Source organism: Manis pentadactyla, chromosome 15 (assembly GCF_030020395.1).
Source record: "Manis pentadactyla isolate mManPen7 chromosome 15, mManPen7.hap1, whole genome shotgun sequence".
In the NCBI taxonomy this organism is placed as follows: domain Eukaryota; kingdom Metazoa; phylum Chordata; class Mammalia; order Pholidota; family Manidae; genus Manis; species Manis pentadactyla.
In genome coordinates, this window is record NC_080033.1 from 42,411,023 (window position 1) to 42,430,843 (window position 19,821).

General features: G+C 42.2%; 1 protein-coding gene across 1 annotated transcript in view; it reads right to left on the bottom strand.

Annotated features, from left to right (window-relative positions):
* LOC130681083 (tRNA-dihydrouridine(20) synthase [NAD(P)+]-like) overlaps positions 1-19,821 on the bottom strand; it is a 42,612-nt gene that overhangs the window by 12,847 nt on the left and 9,944 nt on the right. Inside the window, exons 6-10 of the mRNA XM_057493252.1 lie at positions 13,176-13,221; positions 10,802-10,893; positions 9,992-10,035; positions 8,783-8,843; positions 5,508-5,559 (exon numbers count right to left, since the gene is read on the bottom strand). Coding sequence (XP_057349235.1) covers positions 5,508-5,559; positions 8,783-8,843; positions 9,992-10,035; positions 10,802-10,893; positions 13,176-13,221 — 295 coding nt within the window. The remainder of the gene's footprint in view (positions 1-5,507; positions 5,560-8,782; positions 8,844-9,991; positions 10,036-10,801; positions 10,894-13,175; positions 13,222-19,821) is intronic.

Here is a 19,821-nt window from a genome sequence, read left to right on the forward strand (position 1 = left end):
AGACTAGAGAGCCCTGATATAAACCCAACCATATATGGTCAATAAATATATGATAAAGGAGCAAGGGACATACAACAGGGAAATGAGAGCCTCTTCAACAACTGGTGTTGGCAAAACTGGACAGCTACATGCAAGAGAATCAAACTAGATTATTGTTTAACCCCATACACAAAAGTAAACTCGAAAAAGATCAAAGAACTGAATATAAGTCATGAAACCATAAAACTCTTAGAAGACAACAGGAAAAATCTCCTGAATATAAACATGAGCAACTTCTTCCTGAATGCATCTCCTCAAGCAAGGAAAACAAAAGCAAAAATGAACACATGGGACTATATCAAACTAAAAAGCTTCTGTACGGCAAAGGACACCATCAACAGAACAAAAAGGCATCCTACAATATGGGAGAATATATTTGTAAACAACATATCCGACAAGGGGTTAACATCCAAAATATATAAAGAACTCACAAGCCTCAACACTCAAAACGCAAATAACCCAATTAAAAAATGGGCAGAGGATATGAGAGACAATTCTCCAAAGAAGACATTCAGATGGCCAACAGACACATGAAAAGATGCTCCACATCACTAATCATCAGGGAAATACAAATTAAAACCACAATGAGATTTCACCTCACACCAGTTAGAATGGCCTGAGTCATTCTAGACTCAGCCTAGAACAGTCTGAGAAGACTAAGAACAACAAATGCTGGTGAGGATGCGGAGAAAGAGGAACCCTCCTACACTGTGGGTGGGAATGTAAACTAGTTCAACCATTTTTGAGAGCAATATGGAGGTTCCTCAAAAAACTAAAAATAGAAATACCATTTGACCCGGAAATTCCATTCCTAGGAATTTACCCAAAGAATACAAGCTCTCAGATTCAAAAAGACATATGCACCCCTATGTTTATCACAGCACTATTTACAATAGCCAAGATATGGAAGCAACCTAAGTCTCCATCAATAGATGAATGGATAAAGAAGATGTGATACATATACACAATGGAATACTATTCAGCCATGAAAAAGAAACAAATCTTACCATTTGCAACAACATGGATGGAGCTGGAGGATATCACGCCCAGTGAAATAAGCCAGGCAGAGAAAGACAAGTGCCAATGATTTCCCTCATTCGTGGAGTATAACAACGAAGCAAAACTGAAGGAACAAAACAGCAGCAGACTTATAGACTCCAAGAAGGGACTAGCAGTTACCAAAGGAGAAGGGTGGGGGAGGGTGGGTGGGAAGAATGGAGAAGGAGATTGAGGGGTATTATGTTTAGTACACATGGTGTGGGGGGGTCATGGAGAAGACAGTGTAGCACAGAGAAGACAAGTAGTGACTCTGTGGCATCTTACTACACTGTGGACAGTGACTTCTATGGGGCATGGGGGGACTTGATAACATGGGTGAAAGTAGTAACCACACTGTGTTTCATGTGAAACATTCATAAGAGTATATATCAATAATACCTTAATAAAAGAAAAAAGAACACTTAACAGTTCAAAAAAAACCAAACAGATTTGTGGCTATCAGGGGTGGGGCAGGTGGGTGATGGAGGGGTGGAGTGGAGGGAATTGGAGGAATATAGTCAAAAGAGTCAACCTTCCAGTTATAAGATACAGAAGTATCAGGGATGCGGGACACACCATGACTATAGCTCACACTGCTGTATGGTATATAGGATAGTTGTTAAGTAGAATTTAAGAGTTCTCATCACAAACATAAATCTTTCTCTTTTTCTTTTATCTGTATGAGATGATGGATACTAGCTAAACCTCTTGTGGTAATCTTTTCACATTATTTGTAAGCCAAACCATCATGCTGTGAACCTTAAACTTACACAGGGGTATTTGTCAATTATTTCTCAATAAAACTGGAAACAATTTTTTTTAATATTTGAAAAAGAGTCTGCCCAACACATTCCCTCCTCACTATGATTCTGAGGCCTAGTGCTGACTGAGACCACAGGCTGACAGCTTCTTTCCCATTGGAAGGCAATGTTCCCCGAGTGCTGTTCCAGGATCTGCTGAGTGAGAGCAGGAAGGCTTTACAGACCCCAGGCCCCATCCTCATGCACTACTCTCTTCAGAGGGATCAGCTGTACAGAAGGGAAGCTGGCAAAGGATATTTCAACATGTTAAACATTTTAAAAAGTGTTCAGTTGCATAGTAATTGCAAAGGACTTCAAAGAAAGATAAAGAAATCAAACAGGAAAATGCCAGGGAGGTGGCAAGACCAGACTACACAGGAATCAAATCAAGAGAGGTGCAGATAACACTGAATGTCCATGATATTGCTTTTTTCTTCCCTCCTCAAAAATTTCATGCCAGGCAAGCTGGACGAAAGGTGATCCCAAGAGCCTTCATCCAAGAACTGGATCACCAGCAGCTCTGAGAGGACACGCAGGCAACTGCTGCCAGTCTTGATTCTACACAGGTGGGGGGCAGCAGACAGCCAAGTTCATGAACCAATGGAAGGGCCCTTCTCTCAGGGACAGGTTGAGGCAGGCTCCTCCAGAAGACATCAGACCAAGAGGCAGGGCCGACAGGCAGGAGGACAGATCATGGGCAAGACAGGGCCTGCTGGCCCAGGCACAGCTGCCAGGGACTGGCAGAAAGGAACAGTCCCCACGTGCTACCCCAGGAGGTAGACTGGACTGAGGTCCTAGGGTCACTCTGGCAGGCTTTAAAGGGGCATCTACCCTTTAAGGGGGTGGGAGGGGCTGCCAGATCCACTGCGATACACAGTGAAAATTCACACTCTACTCCTATCCCTCAGGATGGCAGTACCATCTCTGGAAGGTTCCCTTGGCAAATGCTGACTTACAATCCTCTGGTGTTTGGTGATTATAGCAACATCAGCTGGTTTGATCCAGTTCTCTGTTTTGCACAACTTCCTTTTGGTGTATTTCATCCAAGTACATCTAGGCACTTTCTTCAGGATTTCTGTTCATCTCGTGTGTGTTCAAAACGAGGAAGGAAATAAGTAACGAAAAGTCCTAGCACTTGCAAGAGTCCCAATGAGGGGAAAGAACAAGTAGCGTCTCCCATCTGGCAAGGCTCTAGCAAGAAACTCTCTGGAACCAACTCTCCCAAGCTCCAAGCCACACCACATATCTCTGTGGTGTGAAAGTCTGTAGGGGAAAGGACCTAAAGACAGGCCCGTATCTGAGCAGGTCACAGCACATCTGCCCACAGGTAGGCTCATCACCCCAGACCCACTGGCTGACTCTGGAAAAGCAGACCCTTAGCTCCCCTGGTTGCTGGGGAGGGGTTGGGAAGGCAGATGAGAGAGAGCACAGGCTTAGGAATCGCTGAGTTCATGCAGGCCTGGCCCCACCAACCGTTAGCCAAGGCACAAGTACAGTGAGTGCAAGGGATGCCCTGGCTGCCAGTGGTGGGGGCAAGAAATCCTGGGCAGGGATGAGAGAGAGGATATTACTGAATTCGAGTCTTAACCCAGACAGGGTACACCAAAGTTAACCAGGAAGCTTTTTCAAAGGATTGATACCGCTCCCTGACCCTACTCACTTCAAGAGTATACAGAATTCTCAATGGATAGCATCTTTTGTTTATATTTGTGGTAAAATATAAACATAAAATTTTCCATTTTAACCATTTTTAAGTGTATAATTCAGTGGCATTAATTACATTCACAGTGTTGTGCAATCATTACTGCTTTCTATTTCCGAAATTCTACATCACCTCAAACAAGCATACTTATTTCAAAAAAATCCTGTAGATGGTCCTAAGATGTTCCCACAGATAAAACCATGGTCCTAAAACACCCAACCTGGAAGAACCCATAAAACTCTCTCCCAGGTCACCTAGTTGGCCAGCAAAGTTTGATCCTGAATCTAATCCAGCCCACTACTCCTGGATTCTACCTGCTTTGTTGTGAAGCCTGCAACCTCCCCCACATGAGGCAAACCCCACCCACTAGCCCAAGCTGGCCCTCCCACAGCCCCACCAAACAGGAGCGCCGTGAACTGAGCTTCTGAGCAGCAGTATAACCTGCTACCTCACATACAAACTGTGCCTCACCCAAACAGGCGCCGTGGAGGAGGACAGAGCCAACAGCATGCGTGGGAGAAGCCAGGAGACCCGAGGCTAACAGTGCCTGTGTGTGCAGTGCTCTGAAGCAAACCATCCCTAGATGGCCCCTTTCCCTAAGTGTGGTGATGAGTTTGACATCCAGAGTTGTCCACATCCACTCCATGCTGCACAGAGATGTCTGAGTCTGACTGGAGGTCCCCAGGCCCAGATGTCTGCTGACCTGTGGCTAGACACTTATAAATGACACCCAGGTACCTTCCACCTGAGATGCCATCAAGAGGGACACTGAGTGGAGTAGGGGCCACAAGACTATGACTGTGGATTTAGCACTACTGGCTACTTATATCTGCTATATGATCTTGAGCAAATTATTTTTATCTCTCTGTGCTTTCATCTTATTAGTCTTGATCAAATAGAGATAACAAATACCTGCCCTGTCTACATCTATTTGGGAACAAATGGAATAAATGCTAGAATAAACTTTGAAAAAGAATTACCCTACAAACGGTAAGAACACTTTACAGGCACATTGTAAATATAATCTTTGTATGTATCTGCACATGGGAAAAATGAGAAGGCACCTAGCCAATAGACACACTCTAATATCCCAGAGATGGGGGCTAGAGGAATACCATGGTCGAGGGGCTGACCCAGCAGCCAGGACAAACCTTGGCAGCTCTTACTGGTGGTGCCTTATCCCAGGCAGCTCTAGCCCACGGGAGGCACTGGGAGGCTTAAAGCCAGGCGGGGAAGCGGCGAAGGAGAATGAAAAGGAAAACAAAGGAACTAGAGGAGAACCAAGGAGAAAGCTGGCAGACTGAGAAAGAAAGTAAAAGGTGTATTATAAGGTGGCAGAAATTGTCATCCCCACATGCCCTGGCAGCTCACAATACTGGGTGGCAAACGCCAACGTGGGACCTCATAAACCTGGTCTGCACAGTCACCACTGGAAGAGGACCAGAGGAGACTAATTTCAACTTGCTTCTTATGGTGCTGGCCTGGACTGCTCTCAAAGGCTGGTGGTGGACCCTCTTCAGTGTGCAGTGGACTCACTGCTGCCCCCTGGGAGGGGCCGATCCCCACCCCCATAGCCACTGAGCCCCTACGCTATCCACAGGAGGCCTGGCCAATGTCTCATAATCGTCTCAGAAGAGACAGAGGAGCCTCTAAATGAGTCCCCAGAACCCCCAGCTCTAGCTGACATGTCCCTAGCCCTGGGATTTTGAGGAACCCCAAGGCTATTGTACACTGGCTCGGGGTTCCCAAACCTGGTTGTATGTCAAAATCACTGGAAAGCCTTTAAAAATTTTCCGAGACCCCAGGAGGAATGATCGACTCATTCTGGTTGATTCTAAATCTGGAGGACAGGAGGGGAGGGAGAGGCATTCTAGGCCACTCTAGCCCATAGGCATGTTTAAGAACCTCTGCTTTCACTCATGCAGGACTTACCTTCTCAACCTTGTCAGGGTCTGACAGCAAAGCAGCTCCCATTCCTCCCTAAGGAAAAGCACACAGAGGGTCTCCTTGCAGATGGAGGAGGGTGGTCCCTCCCTGTGGTATGGCAACATGATGTGGCCACCTGGCACCACCCCAGCACTTATCACCAAAGGACCAAAATCCACTGGCAATCGGCACTTCTTAGCAAGCAAGAAAGCAGCAGCATGCATGTCCGCAGTATCAGGATCGGACTTCGATGAATTCTAAAGTCATCACTCTGATTCTATTAGCAAAACCCATGGATCTATCTAGAAGTGGGTTCTACAAAAATTGTTGTTCAGGATTGCCCACTGCCTGCCCAGTCTCAGTGTCTTCATGAACTAAACCCCACAATCTGCCACTCTCCCTTTGAAATGGGATCCAGTACATCTTATTCCTACTCTTCCAACACTTGTTTTGCTACCACCACCGCCAGCCGAGCCACTCAGAGGCACACAACCTACAAATCTTGTCCAAGCCCCTCTCTCCTGCCAGCAACAACACCCCAGTCCCAAGCACCCAGGCCAATGTGAAACTCCAACAAAAGCCCCAGCTAATAAAAACCAACAACCTGTGGAGCCACTTATATTCTTGACATGAACAATGGTTGTCTCTTGCGATTATTGGTGATTGCAATTTTCGTATACTTTTCTATATCATCCAAGTTCTGGACAATGGTATGAATTACTTTAGTAACCAGGAGGGGGAGGATCTTTACAAATATGAACCCATTAAGAGTGAGATAAAGGGGAAAAAACAAATCCATTAAATATACACTGCCAGTGTAAAGACTGCATACCAATGAGTGCTCACATACTTGGCTCAGGTTTAAGTTCAGTTATTCTAGTTGAATTGTTTGCTGAAGGTTGACAGATTCTAATCAGAGAGAACATTGAACCACCACAGACTTGGCCAGCCTGAGCCTGCATTTCAGAGAAGAATGGGAAGGCCAGAGGAGCCACTAGCCCTGGCCTACTTGGCCACAGCTACAAACCTCAGCGGCCTTAAGGAAACCCTGGCCACTCACCCTGGCTCTGTCCATCTGTCCTTCACCTCACACACAACCCAGCCCTTCCTTGTGGCATCACAGGACCAAACATCCAGCCTCACTGCCCCGTCCACAACAATGGCTTTCTCAATTGGTATTTCCTTCCTTCCTTCCTTTCTATTTAATGTATTTGTTTTGAATAGGTAACATTAAAAGTTGTAAAGGTTCAAAAAGGTAAAAGTAAGAACTCTCTCTCCATGTGAAATGGAAAACTTTTCAATTTATACTTTTTATACAGCTTCAATTTTTGAACCATGAGGAGAGAGAGGATATTCAGGTGGTACATACTGGTAGAGATCTGCTGATTGGCCAGTGCCCAGTGCTGTGCCAGTTATTGTGAGTAGTGCCCCTGCAATGAGAATTTATCCCCACACAAAACCAAATAAAAACTTAATTTCCTTCCCCAGAAGAAACCAGTGTTACTAGTTTCTTGTGGGTCTTTCCAAGTATATTCTAAGAAAAGTAAATATACATGTAAATTAATTCCCCACCCCTCATATATAAATGGTGATACACCACATACAATTCTGCTCCTTGCTTTCTTCACTCACATGCATCCGGGAGATTATTCCAGTAATTTCAACTCTGCTCCTTATATTACTCAAGAGCACAGAGGACTAATTAGAAGACAGCAAGACAGAGTCCAAAGTTTTGAACTCCTCACAGATAATTAATTTCAAACCTCCCTGATTCTTTGAAGCAGCTCTCTAAGGCCCTCTGGTTTGCAAGCATCCAGAGGGCCTTTCCCTTGGGGAGTTGTCAGCCTCCTGGCCTAAAGCAAAAGTCTCCAGGCTGTGTAACTCCTGGGAGCAGAGTGGCTGACTCTGCGCAGTGGGCCAGGGGGACATGTGCAATGTCTATACTGCAGGCCCGGACCTCACACCCTGTGATACGGTTCCCAGGCGCAGCCCTGGAGGAGTCCCTCTGGTGCCCCACATGCAGCCAACCCCAAGCTGTCCTTGTTAACGGCTCCAAACACGCTTTTCCTCTAGCAGTCCTCATCCTGCTGAAGACAAACAGCCCCCTTGTCTGCCAATTGTTCCTCCCTCTATCCCCACACTCACTCCCCCTCCACACACACACACACCTAGTCCAACCATTTGCCAGCCAAGTCCTGTCAAATTCAGCTCCAGTTTGGCTTTTCCTCTCTCCACCCCTGGTCTCCTGTAGACCCAAGACACTTATCTCCTATTTCTGCACCCCCACCACCAGCCTATTGCCATTCAAATCCACCTAACGCATGGCTTCCAGATTAGGATTTCTAAGTATTTGTATTCGTAGAATATATTTGGAAAGACATGCAAGAAACTAGAAACACTGATTTCCCCTGAGGAAATTTCTGATCACATGCCTTCTCTGTTCAAAAGAGACCACTTATCAAAAGTCCAAGTTTAGCTAATCAGGTTCCAACCAAAATTTTGGTTGTTCCTGTGCTTCCTCTTCATCCCTCTCTCCACCCCTACAGTCAAATCAAGGATCTCTGCCTCTACCTCACATTGGGCTCCAGACCCTGCCTGTGTCAGTCCCTGGGCCTGCAGGGTCTTTGGTGAGGAGGCTGGAACTTATTCAGGGAGTGAGTCCATTTCCCTCCAAGAATCTGAGTTTAAGTGCTGCTTTTCTGCTCCATTCTCTGAGCTACCCTAGCACTGGGGTCTGATCTGATCTTCTGATATGACAATAGGGACATATGTATTGCATCTTTTTTTTTTTTTTACTGTATATCTCAGGCTGCATCAAAAAGACAAAGTGCTGTCCACATTATGTTCTCTTTGAACATTTACATCACTTGTTTTATTACTTGGGCACGAGTGCTCTGTGTTTATGTGTGTATATATATGTATATACGTATGTGTATGTGTGTAAAATTTTTCCTGAACCATTTGAGGATAAGCCACATGTATCACAGCCCTTTTCCCCTAAATATATCAGTGTGCATTGTCTAAGAATGGGGATATTCTTACAAAACAACTGAAGAGTTATAAACTTCACAAACTTACACTGATAGAGTGTTTTTAGCTAATCTACCATGGTCCATATTCCATTTTGCCAACTGATCTAATGATATCCTTTTAAGCAGTTTCTTCATCTAGTACAGGATCTAGTCCAGACTCAGGTATATACTTGTGTTGTTATATCTTGTTAGTCTCCTTTAACTTACACCCTACATTTGTAAAGAGTATGAAGAAATCAGTTTACCTTGGTGGAATACTCTTTTGGACAGCCCATGTTGACATCAATACCAGCCACATCATTTTCTCTGGAAAAACATGAAGTAGAAATGGTACTAAATATTCAGCTTGAGGAAAGAAAATAGTCAAAGGCATGGGTCTGTGCTCACGAACCTCTTACCATGTCCCTGGCCTTATGAAACACACCAAGTCTCAGTGACAGAAGTTGAAAAAACCTGTCTGTAAATGTGCAACTGCCTCCCCTGAACAGCGCTCAAGAGGAAGGGCACAGTGTGCTCATATACCTACAAAGGGCTAGTTGTAGAGGACTTTGCTACTTCGCAATTCTACCAGATAACCCAAACTACTGAGTAACAACCACACTGAACTTGATCCCAGAGTGCCAGTTCTGAGTGGGTTAGTGAAAGCTATTTGTCAATGCACAAAAGCGACATGAGTACAAGAGCCCCTTCCCAGAGCAGTGGTTCTAGTGAAAGTTACAGGACTGCCTTTGTTTGTGGGGCTGCACAATTGACTTACTTCAAACATACCTCATCTTCTGGTATATACACAGTTAACGGTCTATGATTAGCAGCAACAACTGCCTGAGTTCCTTCTCACCCTTACTGTAATCAATGACAATAGCTAACACTTACTGAGCATCCACTACATGCCACATATCGCAAAGAAATTTACATGCATTCTTTCATTTACCCTTTCCTATACTGCCAGAGGTAAGTAGTATGTTGGTCTCATTTTGTATATGAGGGAGGCAAAGTTCTCAGCAAGGCTAAGTAACTTACCTAAGGTCACATAATTAGCAAGTGGCAAAGCCAGAATTCCAACCCAGATCTGTCTAGCTCCATAACTCCAAAGCCCATCTCCTTAGCCACAGTACTCTCCTGCCTTCAGTAATTTAGGAAGCAGTAAGTCTAACCTACACTTCATGAGATTTAAAACGTCAGGGCTCATAGTCACAAAAGTCCCTGGAAAGGGAGCCTCACTGAAAAACAGGTGTCCACATAGGTTATCTGGAATCTAGGCACACTTGGGACACAAGTCCCAGGCCAGGCCTCGGACGCCACAAACAGAGAAGGAAATCATACACTCTTAAACTAGAAAGAGAAAGTAGTGAACCAGGAGGCAGAAGGGTGGTCACCTCCAAGGCCATCAGGAACAGAAAGGCCTCAGAGCACACAGGAGAAGCAAAGACAGTTGAAAAGAGGGAAGAACTTACACACGTTTGGCCACAGCAAGGGCTCGCGCTTCATCTGAAGTCCCCTGGGAACACAAGAGGCTGCATCAACCACCGCCCTGACACAGGTACACGTGCACAAACACATCCATGCATGCCATGCACATGCACACCTGTCAGCAAATAGAGTCTGGCTGGCATTATCTTAAAACAGCCACCCCATGGGATGAGCTCACTCTTGGAGGCAAAAAGTGGACCTGGAAGGCCTAGAAATGTCATCAATTGCTTTCAAACATACAAAAAAGCTGAAAAAAATGTATAGTGAACATTCATATACCCACCACTTAGATTCTACAACTAATACTGTGCTATAATTGCTTTACCATGTATCTACTCTGTCATCAACTTTTTAAAAACCTAAACATTATTCAGAAGCTACTTCTGAAAAAGCGCCAAGAAATGCCGAAAGGGAGAAGAGAGAGCCACAGAGTCATTACAACCCTAACATAATCTCAACTAGTCTTGAGGAAACCTAATTTTTTTCCATTGGTAATATATACAAACTACAGAAAAAACAAAGACCATGATCTGAGTAACCAGTCCTAGGGAAAAAAACATGTAAGCCATGCCAAACAGACAAAAAGAAATTAAATTTGAGACTGGAGGCATTTAACAGACTACTAGAGCTTGATTTCTACAGACTGCCTCCAACTGTGCAATCGCTAACGAGCAGGTCTTCATAAAACATTTAGGTCTTCAGGAAGCCACAGACGGGAAATGGAGCCCAGGCATTTAACACTGACCCAACACAGGCCCTGAGATGGGAGGGCGCTCAGCCCTGGGATCTCGTACCATCTGGAAGACAACCCTGCGCTGTTCTCTTTCACAGGTGCGGAAGACAACTCGGTCATCAGGGGCAACAAAGTCCACTGTGTTGAGCACCTCTGCAGGAAAACACAAACACGTGGGGCCACCCAATGAAGAAGCAAGATCAACCCAGCCTAATCCCTGGGAGAAAGCAAAGTATCACTTTGAAGGGAAGAAAGGGATGCTAGGAGTACACCAGTCTTAAAAGAAATCAATGTGCTCATGTTGGCTTCTGAGGAGCTGATGATGGTCTATTCCCTGACCTATGTGATGGTCGTTTGATTTAGAGTTATTTGTTAAACTGAATGCTTGTGTTTTATGCACTTTCTCTGTATGGTGTTTACATTTCATAATTCTGGAAATACTGAAAAAAATGTATATATGAGGAACCTTGTCTGTTTCAGATTTTGTTAAAATTTTCCTAGACAATGTCACTCTGAAGTTGCTGCTTCTTAATTACTTCATGCATTAGGTGCCAGGAGCAGGCATTTACTATGTTATAGTCAAACCTTATTATTTGCAGTTGTGTATTTGCAAATTTGCCTGCTCGCTAAAGTTTATTTGTAACCCACAAATCAACACTCAGGTCATTTCCATGGTCATTCATGGACACGCAGAGAACTGCAAAATATTTCAGTCACCTGATGCACATTTCCCAGCTGAGGTCAAACAAGGCAGCGCTCTGCCTTCCTGTTTCAGTTCTCATACTGTAAAGAAGTGTCCTTATGGTGGTATATTTAATGCCACGACTTTTGCATTTTTGTGTTTTTGGTCGGTGATCTCACTGTTTGAAATGGCCCCAAGCATAGTGCTCAAGTGCTGTCTAGTGTTCCTCTGTACGGAAGGCTGTAATGTGCCTTATGGAGAAAATACATGTTACACAAGCTTTGTTCAGACATGAAATTAAAATTGCTGTTGGCTGTAAGTTCAATATTAATGTATCAACAGAATAATTAGATTATGTGTCCTTAAACAGAAACACACATAAAACAGTTATACATTGATCTGTTAATGAAAATGTGATCAGAGGCTTATGGGAAGCTAATCCTCTTTTTCCCCTAAGAGCAATCGTTCAGTATTTGCTAATGTGGTGTTTACAGCAACTTTACAGAACATAATTATTGCAAATAAGACTCTCATGTGTTCTCATAGTGAAGCTCTACGATAAAACTACTGTTACTAGCTTTCAAAGATGACTACCACATGGAAGAAATTCAACATGATGGATTTTGCATTTATTTATTCATGTATTTATTTTGAAAAATCACTGAGATCTCTAATACATATAAAGCACTTTCCATAAACAGAAGCAGTTATTATCATTCTGGCACGTAACAGATGAAAAGGTGAAAAAGGTGAGGTGAAGGCAGTGACATGTTGGGAGAGAATCAAAGTGATCAACAGCACAGACTGTTCATGACTGACAGTAACAAGTCTGAGAGAAGAACCACAAAAACTTAGTAGGCTTATACTACAGCTTTATTTATAATAGCAAAATACTAGAAACTCCCAATAAAGCACTGGTGAAATCAATTCTGACATGGGAAAATGTCTTAGTGCACAAGTGGCAAAACAACATGCATGGCATGTTCCCAAGGGAGAGGGGCATACAACGTGTCATGTTTTTATACACACTTTACTAAATGTGTAAAAGAATACACCTTATTCCTCTTTGTGATTACCTCTTTAGGTATGGGATGACGAGAGATGCCCATTTTCTAGGTTATATAGGTCTGTGATAATTGAATTTTCAATAACAAAAGAAAATATAAATCTAAAACAAAGACAACATTGAGTCATAACTTCTAGTGAATCTATGTTAACATTTCACAGATGTGTATACATTTCAAAAACCTCAAACAACACCACAACTCTAAGCAAAGCAGAATCAGCCTCATCAATAAAGAATGAGCAAAAGCACAATTCAGCACAACCACTTCTGTTTGCAAAGTATTTACATGTACCTTATCTTATTTGATCCTCACTCCAACCTTATGAATTAAGTAAAGCAGAGATTTTGATTTTCATTTTATAGCTAAACGGAGGCACAGAGGTCATGTAGCTCACCCAAGGGAGTGGGAGGGCCAGGACTAGTGCTGAAGTCATCCTGACCCCAGGGCATGTAGGGTCCCTCCTGTACTATGAAACCTGGCAATTTCTATGCCAACAAGCCTGTGGGTAGAAGGTGTTCTTAACCTGGCTCTCTGGAGAGCAGTGATTGTTCTCAAGGGAGCACGTGATCCATAAAATTACTCAGCCAGGCAAGGAGCACCCTGAAAGGACACTGTCACCCCAGGCAAGGGCAACGAGGGCCCAACAAGGCACATGCACAATTCTGGTACCATCCAGCCACACTCACCGTTGACGACTCTCTTGCACTGAAGCATCTTGAGGTCAATCAGCTCCTGCAGAGAAATCAGAGGGCACTTGTCAGTCCTGACATGTAGGCCCTGGGCACAGGGGAAGGACCTTCATCACACACCTGATGGGGGCCATTAGGCTGTCATCCTACTACCAACAACAAATCATGGCTTTTGGTAGATGAATGGATAAAGAAGATGTAGTACACACATACAGTGCAATATTATTCAGCCATAAAAAAAGAATGAAATCTTGCCTTTCATGACAACATGGATGAACCTAGAGGGTATTAAGCTAAGTGAAATAAGTCAGACAAAGACAAATACCATATGATTTCACTATATGTGAATCTAAAACACAAAACAAATGAATAAGCAAACAAAAAGACAGAACAGACTCATAAATACAGAGAATAAACTGGTGGCTACCATAGAGGATGGGAGTGGAGGGATGGGCAGAATAGGTGAAGGGGATAAACAGGTACAAACTTCCAATATCAAATAAGAAAGTCATGAGGATGAAAAGTACAGCCTAGGGAATATAGTAAATAATATTGTAATAACTTTGTGTGGTGACAGATGGTAACTACACTTACCATGTTGTTAAAACACTGTGCTATACAACTGAAACTAATGTAATGTTGTATGTCAGCTATACTTAATAAAAAATTAAGAAACAAAAACCAAATACGCTACTGGGACATGTAGTGCTGTCCTCCCCACTTAAACATGGCAGGCAGGAGCCTGAGTGAGCCACCCTTGGGACCCTGGGGAAGGATGAATCAATCAAGGAGCCAAAGAGAAGACAACAGCCCAGGATGTGGACGCCTGGGCACCTTCCTCACCTACTGGTCTCAGCCCAGTCCCTCTCCTCAAAGGACCTGCCACCTCATCCCTATGCGAATGGCAGACTAAGAGCTCCCATGAAATATCCAAGGACAAAAGTGGGACTAGTAAATAGAAGCACAGGGAGGATGATGTGAGATCAACACAAGAAAGAAAAGTCTGAAACCCCTATACACATGGGAACCACTGTATGGAAACAAATGCGGGGAGGGCCTCCTCGGCTCCTGAAGGACTGGGAGCCTCCATCTCTTCATGGGAGACAAGGCTGTTCTGCTTTGTTCAGGGGTCATTTCCACAGATGTAGAAGACAAATGAGAAGATCCAGGCACCTGTCACACTGCCCAGAAGCTCATGTCCAGGGGTTCTGGGGGTCCGGAAGAAGACAGAAACTCCTACTCCTGTACTCATCTCCATACTAACTCCCTATGCACCTCAACCAGTCATACCCCCAACCAGGCGGAGATGACGGCCTTTGCTCCCTTCATGGGAGCATGTAGGGCTAAAGTGGCCAGCGGGCCCCTATAGCATCCATCCCCCCCAACCCCACCCACACATACCCTTATCGAGAGTAATACACCACCTAGGTGTTCCTGTGGCTATCCTCTCCATATTGCATTCAGGTCATCAATTGTCTGATGCCCACCAGGCCTGACCAAACAAATCACCACAACCAAGCATGGATACATGGCTGGCATCCAAGCCCCAAGAATGAAAGTATGGACAGAGCCCAAACAGAGTCCCTGTAGCCAGTGGTCCAAGCTGCAGGAACAAGACAGAAGGGAGCAGAAGAGGCCTGTACACGTAAACAGAAGCTCTATAGCCAGGCTAAGCTTCAGCCGGGAATGAGCAGGGAAAGGCGAGACGAGCCATCACTGGGGCCACAGCCCTGCCAGAAGTAACCTGTCCTCAGGACTCCCAAAACCATCTGCCAAGTCCACCTGTACGGCCCTTACCACATCTCTGAATGCCAGTCACACATCTGCCATTAGATGTGAGCCCACCCTGGGAAGGGTCTTGTATCCTTGGCCAGGTAGCCGGAGCCCAAGAAGAGGAGCTGAGGCAAAACAGCCCTTGAAATGTCTTATTTTCTTCTCTGTCTCCCCACTACACCAAAGAGCCTTTGGGACCTCGACACTATCTCATTCATCTTTGAATCACTAGCATCTAGCATGTTGCAGGTGCTCACTAACCATCTGCCGATGCCTGCTTCAACACCTTATGTGCAGCAGGTGGCCAACTCCTTGTTCAGTGTAGAATTAAATTGTCACCAACAAAACCAGAAGTGTTCCTGCACACCCACACACCTTCACACTATGGTTTATCAATTTTATTCATTTTAATTAGTTCTATGGGTACAGAATGGAACCTGATAGGTTTTTTTTCACTGTATTTCCTTAATTAGTGAAAAAGTTGTTTTTCCATGTGGGAGAGTTTATCAACCATGCATCTTCACAGCAAACTGCCTTTTACATCTATGCAAGTTGTGCAGAAAAAAAAAAATCTATTCCTTGTCAAGGCAGATGTTGAATTTTTCTCAGTTATCACAAATACTTTTCCTATATCAACGTCACATCTTCAACTTCTGTCATACAAATACATTACTTTTGTAGAAGAGAGCCCCCCAACTTCACGATGAATGATGCCTTCTAGTTCTAAATATATCTATATTAAAGACTTAAGAAAGTAATTTGTTTTCTTTGCTTCTTTTTAAAATTAATTTAGTTTTTTAACTCACCTGAAAATTAAGGCCATCTATAAGTCACTTTTTCTTCATTTCTACCCAAAGTTCTGAACAACATTTAGTTTTAAAATGCCGTATCATGTATGCACTTATTCTTTCTTACCTGTCACATGTTATGTTCCTATATCTGAAATATGTCCTGCTCCCTTCACCTCCTCCAATCCACGTGGCTTGCTTCCTCTAAGATGATCATAACAGTTTATCACCAGTATTTTTCCATGCCACCTTTCCACCCTGACCTCTAGAATATCCAGGTACTCTTTTTTAGTCTTTAGTTTGTTTATAAACAATCTTCAGTCTACGGCCATACCACCCTGAACGCGCCCGATCTCGTCTGATCTCGGAAGCTAAGCAGGGTCGGGCCTGGTTAGTACTTGGATGGGAGAACAATCTTCAGTATATCCCTCGTTTTCAGAAACACAAATATACTCAGATGAGAAGCTATATAATTATACTATCAAAAAAAAAGTCACTGCCAAAATGAATAATGAGAGTCCCAGAAGGAGAAGGAGGAGAGAAGGAACAGAAAGCATATTTGAAGAAATAACAGCATAAAATTTCCCAAATTTGATGAAAAACATTAATCTACACATCCAAGAAACTCAACAAATCCAAGTATAATTAACTCAAAGAGCTCCACACCTAGACACATCATAACCAAACTGCTAAAAACCAAAGACAGAGAGAACCTCGAAAGCAGCAAGAAAGAAGTGACATCATGGGCAAGAGATCCTCAGGAAGATTCACAGCTGATTTCTCTTGAGAAACAATGGAGGGTGGAAAACAAGAGAGCAAAAGTCTTATGAACTGAAAATTACAAAATATGTTGAAAAATTAAAAGACACCTATATGAGATGGAAAGACATTCGTGTTCATGAATCCAAAGACTTAATATTATTAAGATGGCAGTATTCCCTCAAGTGACCTACAGATTCAACACAAACCCCATCAAAATCCTAGCTGTCATTTAGCAACAATTGACAAGCTTATCCTAAAATTCATAATGGAAATGCAAGGAACCTAGATTAGACAAAACAATCTTGAGAGAGAAGAACAAAATTGGAGGATTCACACTTTCTAATCTAAAAACCTATTAAACAAGCTACAATAATCAAGACTCTGTGATACTGGCTTAACTATAGACATATAAACACAACGAAATAGCACTGAGAGTCCAGAAACAAACCCCAACATCAATGATCAGCCAATTTTTGACAAGGGTGTCGAGATGATTCATTGGGGAAAGTCCTGTGTTTCAACAACTACTGCTTGGACAACTGGATACTCACATGCAAGAAAATGAGTTTTGACCCCTACTTCATATCATACACAAAAATCAATTCAAAATCCATCAAAGATGGACAGTGACTGTAATGGGGTATGTTGGGGGGACTTGGTGAAGGGGGAAGCCTAGTAAACATAATGTTCTTCATGTAACTGTAGATTAATGATAACAACATAATAAATAAATAAATAAAACTTAAAAAAAAAATCCATCAAAGACTGAAATGTAAGAGCCAAAAATATAAAATTCATAGAAGAAAGCACAGTTATACATCTTTGTGACCTTAGATTAGGCAATAATTTCTTACAGATGATAGCTAAAGCACTAAAAAATAAAATAAAATAAATTAATTGGACACCATCAAAATTAAAAACTTCTGTACATCAAAAAATACTATCAATACATGGTACAGATGTACAATGGAATATTATTCAGCCATAAAAAGAAAAGAAATATTGCCATTTGCAACAACATAGATGGATCTAGAGTATATTATGCTCAGTGAAATAAGCCAGGCAGAGGAAGACAAATACCATATGATTTCATTTATTTATGGAATAGACAAACAAAGCAAAACAGAAGGAACAAAACTGCAGTAGACTCATAGACACAGAGAAGTGACTAGTGGTTACCAAGCAGGAGGGGTTGGGAATAGTGCAGGACTACAGGAGGGGGATAAAAGGGCATAATAATTCACAATCACAATACAAGTAGACCATGGGGACTGCTGAACCACTGTGATGTACATGTGAAACCAACACAAGATTGTATATTAATGACACTTTAATTTTAAAAAGACACTATCAATAAAGTGAAGAGATAGCCCACAGAACGGGAGACAATATTTGAAAATCATTTGTCTGATAAAGGTCTAGAATCCAGAATATATAAAGAACTCCTACACTCTTAAAACTCTAAGAATAGAAAGGCAAATAACCCAATTTAAAATGTCCTATAAAATTTGAATAGACATTTCTCCAGAGATACTCAAATGGCAAATAAACACAGAAAGAGATGCTCAAGATTATTAATTACTAGGGGTAAAAAAATCAAAACAACGAGATATACTTCACAGCCATTAAGAATAGCTATCATCAAAAAGACAAATAATATGTGTTGACAAAGATGTAGAGAAACTGTTAACTTCATACACCGCTGGTGAGAACGTAAAATGGTACATTTGCAATTTACATTTGGAAAACAGTCTGCTAGTTCCTCAAACAGTTAAACACATGCTCCAGCAATTCCATTCCCACATATATACCCAAGAGAAATGAAAACATGTCCACACAAAAACTTGTACATGAATGTTCACAGCAACATAGTTCATAATAACCAAAAGGTAGAAATTTGTCCATTAACTGATAAACAGATAAATGTACCATTAACTGATGAACAGATAAACAAAATGGTGGTACGTCTATACACAATTGACTACTATTCAGTCACTAAAAGGACTGAAGTACTGATAAAGCCAATGACATGGATAAGCCTTGAAAACCTTGTGCTAAAAGGAAGAAGCCAGGCACAAAAGGCCACATGGCTCATGATTCCATTTATATGGAACGTCCAAAACAGGCAAATTTATGGAGACAGAATATAGATTAGTAGTTGCCAGGGACTAGGGGAAGGGGAAATTGCGGAGTGTTGCTAATGAATATAAGGTTTCTTTTTAGTGTGATGAAAATGTTCAAAAGTTGTTAGATGTAAAACTCTGTAAACATATTAAAAGCCATAAAACTGTACACTTTAAATTTGTGCATTATAGAGTATGAGAACCGTATCTCAAGATGTTAAAAAATGATTAGAGGCACAATTTTGGGTCAACTGAAAAAAAAGAATATGGAAGATAGACTAGAAAAAAGTACTGTATCAATGTTAATTTACTGAAGATGAAGGCTGAATGATAGTCATACAGAAGAATGACTTTATTCCTAGAAAATATCAATGAAATATTTGAGAAGAAATCATAGTGTATGAAGTAGTTAAGACAAAATATATTTATTAGAGAGAGAGCACAAATTACAAAACAAAGCAAACAAAAGGTTAACAGCAGGTCAGTCTCGGTAAAGGGCACATGAATGTTCTTTGTCTAATTCTGCAACTTTTCTATAAAGTTTACATTTTTTTAAGTTTGTAAACATTACCCATTCTGGGACTAACAGTTACCAGAGGGAAAGGGACCAGGGAAGATGAGTGAGAAGGGAGGGACAAGGGGGTAAAAGGGGCATTATGATTAGCAGACATAATTTGGGGATGGGCATGGGGAGGCCTGTACAACACAGAGAAGACAAGTAGTGATTCTATAGCACCTTACTACACTGATGGACAGTGACTGTAATGGGGTCTGTGGTGGGGACTTGATGATGGGGGGAGTCTAGTAAACATAATGTTGCTCATCTAATTGTAGATTAATGATACCAAAATTAAAAAAAAATTTTTAATAAAAATAAATAAAAAATAAAAAAATTACCCATTCTGAGCAAAGGACTTGAATAGAAATTTCTCCAAAGATGATGTACCAATGGCCAAGAAGCATACAAACATATATTCAAAATGACTAGTCATCAGAGAAATGCAAACCAAAACCACAATGAGCTATCACTTCAATGGCTACTAAAAAAAAAACCCACAAAAACAAAATAGCAGGTGTTAGCAACGATGCAGAGAAATTGTGAACTATTGGTGGGATTGTAAAATGGTGCAACTGCTAGGAAAAATATACAATGAAAAACAGAACTACCGCATGATCCAGCAATCCCACATTCTGGGT